Source organism: Equus asinus, chromosome 7 (assembly GCF_041296235.1).
Source record: "Equus asinus isolate D_3611 breed Donkey chromosome 7, EquAss-T2T_v2, whole genome shotgun sequence".
NCBI lineage: Eukaryota > Metazoa > Chordata > Mammalia > Perissodactyla > Equidae > Equus > Equus asinus.
The window spans coordinates 96348862-96360975 of record NC_091796.1 but is presented as its reverse complement, the minus strand read 5'-3'; the positions used below and the strand labels follow the sequence as shown (position 1 = coordinate 96360975).

The 12114-nt window shown below is 48.2% G+C and overlaps 1 protein-coding gene across 2 annotated transcripts in view; it reads right to left on the bottom strand.

The window, feature by feature from the left end:
- The window catches only part of KCNK13 (potassium two pore domain channel subfamily K member 13), a 93589-nt gene extending 82159 nt beyond the window's left edge, over positions 1-11430 (bottom strand). The window contains exons 1-2 of one of the 2 annotated variants that reach the window (XM_014832140.3): positions 11226-11430; positions 9671-10783 (exon numbers count right to left, since the gene is read on the bottom strand). In XM_014832140.3, the coding sequence (XP_014687626.1) occupies positions 9671-10010 (340 nt within the window). In that variant the 5' untranslated portion in view covers positions 10011-10783; positions 11226-11430. The other variant, XM_070514189.1, reaches the window with a different exon arrangement.
- Between the last annotated feature and the right edge of the window lie 684 nt (positions 11431-12114).

The following is a 12114-nucleotide window of genomic DNA, read 5'->3' as shown; positions in this document are numbered from 1 at the left end:
GAGATTCTGCTAACCGGACCATCTCTGCCTTCTTACATTATCCCAGGTCACCTAAGGACCCCCACAACCGAAAAATGAGGTCATGGTGTCTTTAGCTGGCAATTCTCCCTACAACAAGGACCCCCCAAGAAAGAAACGGCAAAGGAATGGCGGTTGAAAGTGTAAGCTTTGAAGGGAGGCTCCACGCTACTGCCTGCTGGGTGACTTCAGACACCGCATGGAAGCTCTCTGGGCCTCAGGATGCTGGTCTGGAACATGAGAATATTAATAGTACCTACTCTCATGGAGTTGTTATAAGAATTAAACATCTGTAAAGATGTGTGCTGTGTTCAAAACAGGGAAAGCACTCGATAAATTTCATAAATTTTATTACACACAAGTAAAAAAAAAAATCACACATAATCCCCAAATCCAACAATTTGAAGATAGTTAAACTATTCTACATTTATAAGAACACATGAAATTCTCAACAAAGTGTACAGGAAATAAAGTAAAAGAGAAAAAACCAGAATAGTATGTACTATGGATTACAACACCTATGTGTAGACATGAGAATCAGAAGAGTTGAGAGAATATAACTGCCCCCAGCTCCTTTATAGAAATTAGTGGGTGCACAATGAAACAGCCAATATGCTAGGTTCACCCTCTGTGGTCACTAAGTATCCTACAGAAAAAGTACTTAAGTGAACTGAAAAAATCAAGATGCTGCTACTGATAAAGAACAGTTAAGAACTTCTTGCTCCCAAAGAGAATGAAGCCCAGAGCTCACAGGTGATCAAAGCTCTCACTGGGGTCTCAGACTCTTGAGTTACGCCGTCATCAGAGCTATCTGACCTGGACAGTGTTTTACAATTAGAATCTGAATGCCTGTGGTGGGGCTGCTCTCTCCAGGGCACAGGCCCCACTACTCCCTAATGTCCCACATGACAAGCTATACTCATTTTCATTAATAGTCTGACCCCTGGGTCCACTGACCACAGGGTTTCCCTTCCAAGGAGAGGTGATCAATAGAAGAGATACGAGGGGATTGATCAGAGAATGGGCACAATAAACCCTGAACACTTAAGGAGGCTTCTAACAATGGCTCTCTAGCCAAAGGAAGATGCAGTGGGCGTGCCAAAGATGCAGCATTTGAGAAAAGTGGTGTGATGTCTGGCAGTTCAAACAAACCGAAATGAAGGAGGCAGAAGGCTGGAGAGTGAAGGGGGAGCAATGCAATGATGGACATTCCTCCTAAGGAGGTGCGTTTCCCCACTGTCCTCAGCAGGACCATGTGCTCTGGGTCTGAACACAGTAATGTCCTCTGCACGCTGAGAGTGTTCCCCATGAATAAAGTTACTAATGTACTGGTAATCATAGTCACCTCCTGCTCTTCTCTCCTTCCTTCTAAGGGGGAAGGACTGTTGCTGGCTGAGTCAGCTCCCTGGGCTATTCTTAAGCATGGGGAATCCACATGAGAGGCTGAATGAGAGAAAGCTAAAGGAAGGTGGAGAGGTTAAGTCAATCGTGATAATAGCACAGAGAGATTGGCGAGGGGGGGACCAGGAGGGACGGAAAGACTGAGAAAGCTGATGATTGGAGACAATTTGGGGAGGGTTTCAGGGATAAAAGGCCCAGAGCTCCTTTGAGATATGAGAAACTGGGAGCGGAAGAGAGAGGGAACTTTCCTTTGTATTATATATTAGAGACTCCTTAAGATTCTTTAGAGACATGCAAGCAAAAATGGAATTTATTTTTTCATTACTTTGGGCTAATGGACCAAGCTTTTTTGAATGGAATACTACCTTGAGAACCCCCAAAGAACCCAAGAACGATGTGGGTTCCATTCATACCAAACCCATCTCTCCTTGATAGAAAAAGATATGCAGGGGAAGAGAGAACAGGACGTAGTTTAAGACAAAAGAAGAGGAAATCATCATGTTTCATAATATAAACAAGAATTTTTAATGCAACAGGCAGAGATTAACACATGTGTCCTGCAATGCTGGAGAGTGGAGAGTGAGAGCTACGGCCTGCAATATAACTCTGATTTCCAGATCCTGAAATTTTCCAAGTTGGAAACAAATAATCGAGCAAATCCAGGGTTCGCAGAATGGATAGTCTGTGAGTTTCCCCACAAAATTTGAGAAGATAGATTCCAAGACAGGTGGTTCTCTTCCCCGGCCTCGAGAGAATGCAAATTCCTACCAGCCACTCTTCCTGCTCCCTATTTTCCCATCACCAGGCATTGCTCCTCAGCTATAATCTTAAAATCCACCCATCATTGTTCACGTGAAACAATAATGTTAAAGTGCTTTAAAAACTATGGCTATGACTAAAAGCTGGCAAAATACTGAACAACTTGCCTTCTTAGAGATCTGGATGGGAAGATACTTTCTGAGCACAAAGACAATGGAAGAAACCACAAGGAAAGACTGAAACATGAAACCGCACAGAAATTAAAAAGATTTCTATATCTAAATAACAAACATGGAACAAAAACAAAAATGGATGGAAAGTATGACACAAATACGATGAAGGGATAAAATCCTTACAATCTAAAGCACAGGTATACAATAATTAACGCAACATCCTCCCGCTCCTGATAGAAAAACCGGGGAAGGATTAGCTAGTTGATTCAGAGAAGATGAACTATACATATTTTTAATAAATACTTTAAATTCATCAACTTTAGTATAAATCAAAGAAATTCTAATTATAATGAGATTCATTTGTACCTAATTACAAAATGCTCACTCTATAGTGGGAGACCATCTGATACAAAATATATTTCAGTGATTTTAAGATGTACCTTTTCCCAGCATTTTAATATCTCTGAAATTGGGAAGATCTTGCAATTGCTAGCGTGTCTGAATTTAATTGGCAGCATTCTTTTCTTTCCTAATGGTACATAAAATAATAATTCATCTTGGATTCAATAAAATGGCACTTTAGGTTCAACACAGCATGATAAACCAAACTATTAACAGTGATTCTTGTTGGATAGTGGAATTGTGGGTGATTTCTACTTTCTTTTTTATACTTTCCCCATATATTTCCAGTCTTCTCAAATGAATATGTATTTCTTTTACCATCAGACAGTAAACAAAACCTGGTTCTAATCCTGACTTTGCCACATTATAGCTCTGTGGTCCTAAATAAGATATTTATGCTCTCTGTACCTCAGTTTCCTTATATGCAAAATGGAATCAACAATAACTTCTCTGCCCACCTCACAGGGTTTGTGCACAAATGCTTTGTAAAATATAAAGTACCCATTCAATGTGATTTAAATCTTGACACACCTAGGACATCCACTAACGTGGCACATCCATTAATGTATTCATGGGATGTGTTAATTCTTTCTGAAGGCTTGTTCATCACCTTTGTGATGCCAGTTTATATAGATTTATATGGTGAAATGGTGATTCCCAATATTGTGTTGTTTGAACAGGATATAATTTGATTTCAAAAGCTCTTTCCTCCACTTTGTTCCCATGTAGGAGAAAACAGATTCTGAAAACAATATTCAGTTCATCGCCACATAGATTTGCACATTGACCACACCAAATCACATACCTGTCAGCTCAGCTCCTGAACCCCACGAGAGCCTTGTAGAACACCGCTATGCAAGTGCTAATCACCAGCCACACCCTGGGCCAACAAGGGGAGCCAGTATAATTATTTCTGTTTAATTAAAATGAATGAAACTGTTGTTGAAAATCTGGTCACCTATTTTCACCGAGGTGGGGCTCGGCATCTCTGCATCTGAGCTTCTCAGATCCGCACAAGCAAGGGTCCCTTTCTCAGCCTGAGCCTGTTGCGTCCTTGCATCTGGATAATGCTGCTCTCGGTTAACTTGCTCCTCACATACTTAACTATCAGCTGGTGAGGAGGTCCGCCAAGGCAACAGATGAGCACATCTTGCCTTCTCGCCATTCCAGCCTGGTCACTGGTTTGTCTATGTTCTAAAGCTCAGGGTGGGCTTGCCTTCGTCAGCAACATCACAACACACTGGCTTTCTAGACTCCAGATTTCCTAAACTTTAATGTGCCTATGACTCACCTGGGTGTTTTGTTAAAGAGCAGATCCTGATTCAGTTGGTCTGGGGTTGGCCTGAGACTCTGCATTTCTAACAAGCTACTAAATCATGCTGATTCATGGACCACTCTTTGAACAGTGAGGATCCTGGTAAGTGGTCTCAATTTTCAACCCTATACCAACTCCTATCACACTTGCCTCAAGCATGCTCCCTGTATTGCCTACATCAGAGCCATCTGGGCAGGTTTCTTAAAATGCAGATCCACTGCAACAGGAGCTCTGAAAGAGGGGACCAAGCACCACACGCCCCTCCGGTAAGTTCTTACGGACACACCGCCAGCAGAGAATCCTAAATGTGGATGAGACCAGCGGAAGCTATCTGCTCGCCCTGTGTGGCTTTGGACTTTGGCAGAGGGGCTTTCACTGAACTGCACCTTGCACTGAGGGATGCTACGCCACGCAGAAGCACACGGTTCTCTCTCAGATTTATGACCCAGATGCTGGGGAGAAGATCACTCACCACATTATCGTGTCCCTTTCATGCCAATCTGTAAGAGAAATTTTTATTCACGTCTGTAAAGGCTGGTGTCTTCCAAGCAGCCAGCCTGGATAAGGCGAACCTTTTCACGGTTGTCTTTGCCTCTTAATTTTGACAACTGAAAAACTCAGAGCCAAATTTGGGGCTCGCTTTTGGCAATTATGCAAGTCCTCTAGACATGTATCTCTGTGTATTAACAATCTGTGGCTTAATTGTCCTATCCTACTCATGTTTTCTCATCTCCCCAGTGTTTTAAATCCACTAGTATCCATTTCTAGTGCACTGGATGTATGCATGTGTGGAGGACATCCGTGCTGTTCACCAAAATCGAGTCTTATCCAATTCTGGACTCCTGGGAGAAGTGTGTTTCCCAAAGTCGTTGAAGTTGAGTGAGGCCATGTGACTTCATTTGACCAATGAAATGTGCGTGGAGGTGACTTGTGTCACTTCCAGGTGGTGGTCATTTAATTGCTGGTGCTCCAGTCTTCAGCCTTTTCCTGCCCTTCCTGGGCAGTCCCGGAATGCATGCTGATGAAGAGGAGACACAAGATAAAAGAAGCCTGGAACACTGAGCCAACACAGGAGGCGGCTGCCCTGGGGAGTCGCCTGCCCTGGGGAGTCGCCGTGCGCACCGTGGGCTTTGTGGATGTAAGAAGTAAACTCTTGTTGTGTTAAGCTGCTGAGATTTGGGGGAGCCTGTTGCCACGGCATACCCTAAGCCTAGCCTGACCGTATCATACACAAATAACCTCAAATCCTCTTTGGGCAGAAGCTGAATTGTAAACACACAGGCAAACATAGAAACACATTCTTAGCAAAAGCCTATTTCAGAGAAAAGATATTTACAGAAGATTATTTACAGGATATACTGTCAATCTACTTCTCTGAGCATTTCAAATCAACATCCCTGCATTGTGTTTTAACATTCTGCTCTTTATAAATTGTGGTAAAATACACATATTTATCATTTTAACCATTCATAATTGTACAATTCAGTTGTTTTAAACGTATTCACAATGTTGTATAACCATCACCACTATCTACATCCAAAACTTTATCATCCTCAACAAAAACTCCATACTCATTAAACAATACCTCTTCCTTCTTTCTTCTCCCAGCCCCGATAGCCTCTATTCTACTTTCCAGCCCTATGGAATTTGACTATTCTAGGTACCTCATATAAGTGGAATTATGTAATATTTGTCCTTCTGTGTCTGGCTTATTTCATTAAGTATAATGTTTTCAAGGTCCATCCATGTTGTAGTATACATCAAAATTTCATTCCTTTTTATGGCTGAATAGTATTCCATTGCTTGTGTGTACCACGTTTTGTTTATCCACTCATCTGTTGATGGACACTTGGGTTGTTTCCACCTTTTGGCTATTGTGAATGAGGCTGCAATGAACATTGGTGTACAAATACCTGTTTCAGTCTCTGCTTTCACTTCTTTTGAATACGTACCCTAGGAGTAGAATTGCGGGGTCATGTGGTAGTTCTATGTTTAACCTTTTGAGAAACAGCCAAACTGTTTTCCAGTCTGCTCTGACTTTTAAATCAAAGGTCTCAATGAGACAACAGTTGCATGAAATCTTCAATTGCGTTTTCCAGGAAAATGGTGTTTGTCAACATCATCCACTGTCCTATGCAGTGGCTCCTACATAAAATCCGAAGTGGAAAATATTTTTGAGGATGAGGTACTGGGAAAAGGTTTATGCTTCCTTTCTCCTGATCATAAGAATTCCAGTACAGGTAGTGACTCTGCCATGGAGCTTGCAGTCAAATCAAAACCTTGAATAGTCATTGTTGATGCCCTATCTACACCCCATGAGATCCCTTTTACCATTTCAGGGCACACCAGCCTAACTTCAAACGGCCAATGCCTATATCTTTGTCAGAGGGCGACCCTTGGGCTGTCCATGAAAAATCAGGCCAGAAGTATCTGGGAATTATATCCTTGAGCTTCCCCTGCCCTTCAAGCAGCTTTTAACCAATTACTGACAGGTGTGGGTGTATAAATACCCCAGCTCCCTTGCCTGGGATAATCCTGGGTCATGAGCTTTGCATTGTTTTCAAGCTTCCACTTGGCATTAAGTACCACTTGCCCACTGTGGTTTCTGCCTAATAGCACACCCCATACTGACTTATTTCCTTTTCTTGTATCACTTCCCCCTTCACCTGCCTATATCGCTTGCACTTGCCAGTAAACTTGCACTCAAATTCTTGGCTCAAAGTCTGCTTCTAGCAGTTTCCTAGATCCATTTGCTTCCCATATTTCTGTTCTTCCTTTCCCCAGTTCTGAAGTTTTGTTTACACTTTATGATTATTTTACCGTATGCTTTTTTTGTTGTCTGTTACCTCAAAGTCTTTGCAGAATAAAGCATAGTGGAACTAATTTTTAGAAGAAAAAACACCGTCATGTAATGTTACGATTTAAATACAAGATGTCAATGGTTTATAGAATATGATCCCAATTTTAAAAATTACTTACGCACGTATGTGTATGCAGAGGGAAAAAAGAACAGAAAGAAATGCACCAAAATGTTAACATGACTAACATGGGGTAATATCATTACAGATAGTTTAACTTTTTTCTTCTTTATATTTTATTTTTACAAAGAACATGAAGCTTCAACTTCCTCATCTATACAATGGGGATAATCGAACCTTCCTCATGGAGTTGTGTCAACTGAAATTAAGTGTGAATGCCATAGAGCAATTAGCTGCATCACATATTCACATATTAATCACAGTACGTACCTAACATGTACCCTAATAAAGGGTAGCAGGCGCCGTTACTGGAATAGCAATTAATGGAACAATTTAAAAGGAAATGTTAGAAATGAAAAAGTAAAAGTAAGCCCATACTTACATAATGCTTTGTATTTTTTAAGGAACATTCATTTACACGAGGTCATCATCCCTCACAAGAACCCTGCAAGAAGGACAGGCTTAGGGGAAGGAAGTGGGCAGGAGACAGAACTAATATTCACTGAATAGCTATGATGTGCCCGATACCAAGGTGGGCACTGTGTAGACATCTCAGATGAGAAGGATGGGGCTCAGAAAGCTTAAGAAACATGCCCAAGTTCCAGAGCCAGGACCAACAGCTCCAACTGCAGACTCAGTTCTGGTTTCCTTCTATTCCACCGGCTACATTATTATATTTGCACCTCAAAAGCCTGTGTTCTCACACGCCCACCCATCCATGACATTCTCAGTTCCTATGGCATCGATGATCACCAGTCTATACACACACTCTGCTCCTTCCTACTTCCATGTCCATGGAGAATACCAAGGGTGGCTTGTGGGAGGGGGATTTAGCCCCCCAATCTGCCACCAAAACAACCCCATATAAATACTCAACCTAAATAAAAACCCTGCACTTTCTATGCAAACACAGCAGATTCAAGATAAGTTTCACAGGAACACTTCCCAATCAGTTTGTTTGCCCCATGTCCTCCCTACTGAGAAATGCTGGACTCGTCTTTTGAGACATGGGAGGTGACACGATGAGGCACTTCGGGAGTTCTGCTAAGAGTCCAGTGGAGAGTGTGGGCTGGGGAGAGAACCATGCAGGGTGTTACTCCTGCATCCTCTTCAGGGCCCCACATTCTGGTCAACGTGGAGAATGCTGTGAGAGTTTTTCTTGCCAGATTCCCAGTTACCGTGGTGTTATAATGGGCCTCGGATGGGCAGAGCCGCCTGGGATGGAAAGGGGTGGGGGCTGAGAGCCGGGCTGTTTAGCACAAAGCCCTTCCGATACAGCCCGAGCGTCCCTAATCATGCGAGTCCTCTCTGCCTTGCCTCCTACGCACCAACTAAAGCCCTGGCTTCTAGACTAAGCTGGGGAAGTCGTTCTTGACTGATCAGGCCCGAGGCTGATCTCTGTTACGCTTTGTGCTCCTTCTCCTGGCAGAATGTCTACCTAAGACAATCATGCGTGGGAGCTTCAAGGCAGTTTGCCTTGTCGCCCTGCCTCACTGACAAGCTCTCCCAGCGAGCACAGGGGCCATAGTTACAGACCACCTGCACCCTGTGCCCTTTGTCACTGTGAGCCCTGTTGCTGTTCCTGGCACTCTGGCACCTGGTAGCCACTCCCTTTCTGCGTAGCCTTTCAAAGCTCCTCCTTCCTCTGCTCCAGTTCTCTGCTTACCTCAAAATTTCTACAGCATCTTCCCCAACCCCCTTCAAGAGTGAACACCCTTAAGGGATATGGTGCAAAGACTCCCAACTTTTTCCTTCTGCTGGGAATAAAGGCATAACCGACCATAGCCATGCCACACTCCTGCTCAAAAACTCTCAATGGCTCCCAATTGCCTCTAGATAAGTTCTAGCTCCTTAGTCTAACTGTAAAGGTCCCCCTCCATCCCACTGGCCAGGAAACTTTCCTAGTCTTCTTTCCACCACTCCATACAGATCAGGCAGCTCATGGGGCCCCTGAAAGCAATTCTCTCCTCCAGAGTGCAAGCACTCAGTCTTCTAACCCAAATCCTCCCTGACACTAACTGGTTCAGCCCAAAGATCACTTCTTCCTGCCACCCCCCTTCATGCTGGTAGGAAGCAGTTCCATCCTCATCAGCACTTTTGCCTCCTTACTTCCAATCTGGTATTGAATCTGATTTTGTCTCTGTAAATTTGAATTCATGGGCACAGTCTTTTCAAGTTCGTGCCTCCCCCTGACCAGTGCCTTGTGCATGGTACTAACGCAATAAATGTTTACAGATTCCTGTCCTGATTTGTAAGCCTTCTCCCTGAAGTTCCGTGAACTCAAGCTCTGTCTCCTTAACTAGACTGAAAATCTCCCAGAGCAGAGCATCTTCAATTAAGGCTTATTCAAAGCCCCTGGGGACTTTGACGGCGTGCAGATGCTGACTCAGAAGATCTGGGGGAGGGGCTGAGGCTGCATTTATAAGCAGCTTCCAGGTGACGCCGAGGCAGCTGGTCGGTGGACCACATTTAGAGAGGCAGGGAGGCAAAACCACCTGTTGATCAGGTAACAACTCACATCTCTGCAGCCGGGCTGAGCGGAGGGGTAAATAGATGCAAGGTTGAGAAGCACCCAGCAGGGGAAAGGCCAGTGAATCCGGCCGCCCTCCGCCCATCCCACTTACCTATGGTGGACACGACGGTGCCCACGAAGTAGAAGGCGCCGGTGAAGTCCCAGCGCGGGCGGGCGTTGTCCACGCGGATGCCGGCCTCGGTGGCCTCCTCGTAGTGGCGGAGGAAGCCGCGCAGCTCGTCGCGGCTCAGGTTGTGGCGGCGGCTGAAGTTGGCCAGGCGCTCCTCCCAGCGCTGCTTGGCCTGGCGCTCGTGCCCCAGCTCCAGCGCGGAGAAGACGGCGGCGCCGCCCAGCAGGTAGAGCACGATGAGCGCGGCGAGCAGCAGGAAGCGCGCGTTGTCCTCGTTCAGGTGGCCTGGGCCGCAGCTGCAGCCGCATCCCCGACCAGCCATGGCCGGTACCCCGGGGGCAGCCCCGCGCCGGACGGTCGTGAGCGCGGGCTGACTCTCGCCCAAGCCGCCCAGGAGGTCGGAGCTCGGCGGGATGCTCAGCCCGTCCCCGGACGCCCGCTGGCCGCCTCGCCCATGACCGCCGGGCGCTCCTCCAGGCTGCGCGGCTCCCGCGGCCGCCGCCCCGAGCGCTCCAGCGGCGCCAGTTCTCCACGTCCGCCTTGATTCCTGGTTTCAAATCTGCTTTTACACTGCGGTCCCCGCCCGCCTAGGTGTTCTCCTAAACGCTGACGGTCCGAGGAGCCCGGCGCGGAGTCAGCTTCTGCTTGGCACGAGGATGCGCGCGCTCCTTCCACCCTGGCACCGGCCCCGCTCAGATTGGGGAGGGGGGCGTGGCGCGTCTTCAGGGCGAACTGCGGCGGGCTTGAATTTCCCCCGAAGCCAAGGTCTGGGGGCCCGGGAGGCTGGCGGGTAAGCCGAGCCCCGCGGTCTCCGTCTCTTGGATCGTTGCTTCTCAAGCCGCCGACGGCTAGGACGCGGGGTCTCAGTCGGCTGGCTTTGGAGGTACCTCCCCAGATGGATCCGTGGTGCTGCGTCCCAGTCTTGGCGTCGCGTGGAGCCTCAGGTGTCTCGGTTCACCGACCCGGCTGCCTGGCTTTGAAGCTGGAGCAGGTCCCGGGCGGGCGCACGGACAGTGGGACTGTGCGGAGCGGTGGCCTCGGTTTCCGATCTCCCGCCCGGCCCCCACGCTGCGCAGCATCCAGCGAGCGGACCAGCTGGAGAAGGAGACCAGAAAGGGAGGTTGGAATGAGGGCGCAAAGGAAGTTAGGGGCATCTCCCCCGGTCAGCTTCCCTCGCCTGGCCGGGACCAGAACGCCCTTGGCCTCCGGGTCTGCGCGGGGGCGTCTTCCGCCCCCACGTGTCGGCTCTGCAGGCGCGGAGCGCGCTCTGCAAGCCCGTCCCAGCTCCTGGGGAGGCTGTCAAGGACGGGGGGCTGGAGGGGCCCGCGGCCAGGAGACCGTGACCCCGGAGAATTCCATCTCCTCCACCTGGCCTTGGCTGCCTCGGTGCGCTCCAGAGTTCGCGCCGACAGGTCTCCGCGCAGAGTGCTTTCCCCCACCCCAGGCAGACCAGCGGCAAGGCTCCCCAGCAAACGGCGCGGGCCCCCTCCCTGAGACCCCGCCTTTCAGGGGCGCCGAAGCCGCGCTCGAGTCTCACCTCCCGGGGAGCGCCCCCTCCTCGCCGCAGCCCTGCCCTGCAGAGCGGCGCGGGGGGCAGAAGTCCGCGCCAGGCTCTGCCTTGCCTGGCCGGCCCGCTCCGACGCTGCAACAGGTGGAGCTGAGCGGCTGCCAGCGGCAGCGACTCCACCCCGTCCCCCGCCTCCCGGCCGCGCGGGGCCGCCCCCAGCGCTAGTCTCCGCCTGCTCATGGTCGGCTGTCGGCGGGCCCACCCGGGGACTTCAGCGCTCCCATCCCGGGCGTGCAGATTCGGGTAGTGGGTGCTGAAGAGGTGGTCAGGTGCTTAGCTGACCTGTGCGGCCCCTCACGGGCCAGAAGAGGGCGCTCTGTGCCCTTCAGACACATCTCGCCCCACCTGTGTACCGAGCCACAGGCGGCCCCTCCGGAATCACCAGCCCCTGGCATGTGCGAGGGAATATGGATACATTAAGGAATGGATGCGTGGGCATCTTCGAACGAAGTAGAATTTCCCTGAGTGTGGTCCCAGGCTCAGAGCCCACCCACCCACCTCTACTCACCAGGAACAGAGAATAAAGAAACACACAGCTCTGGATTCCAGTACATCTGCCATCAGAAGCCTTGATGCTCTTCTACGCCTCTCAGCTCTCTTATCCACTCCCGAACGCTCCTCTTTTATCCAGCCTACTGGGGGCAAGAGCTTTAGTGGGACAACTCGTATACACCCAGGGTGAGTCCTGCAATTACTCTCCCCACTCATTTTATTATGAAAAATTTCAGACATAAAGTTGAAAGAATTTTACAGTGAACACCCATATACTCACCACCTAGATTCTACAGTGAGCTTTCTACTATACCCGATTTATTACATATCTATCCCTCCTTCTTTCCACCCATCATCGATCTTGTTT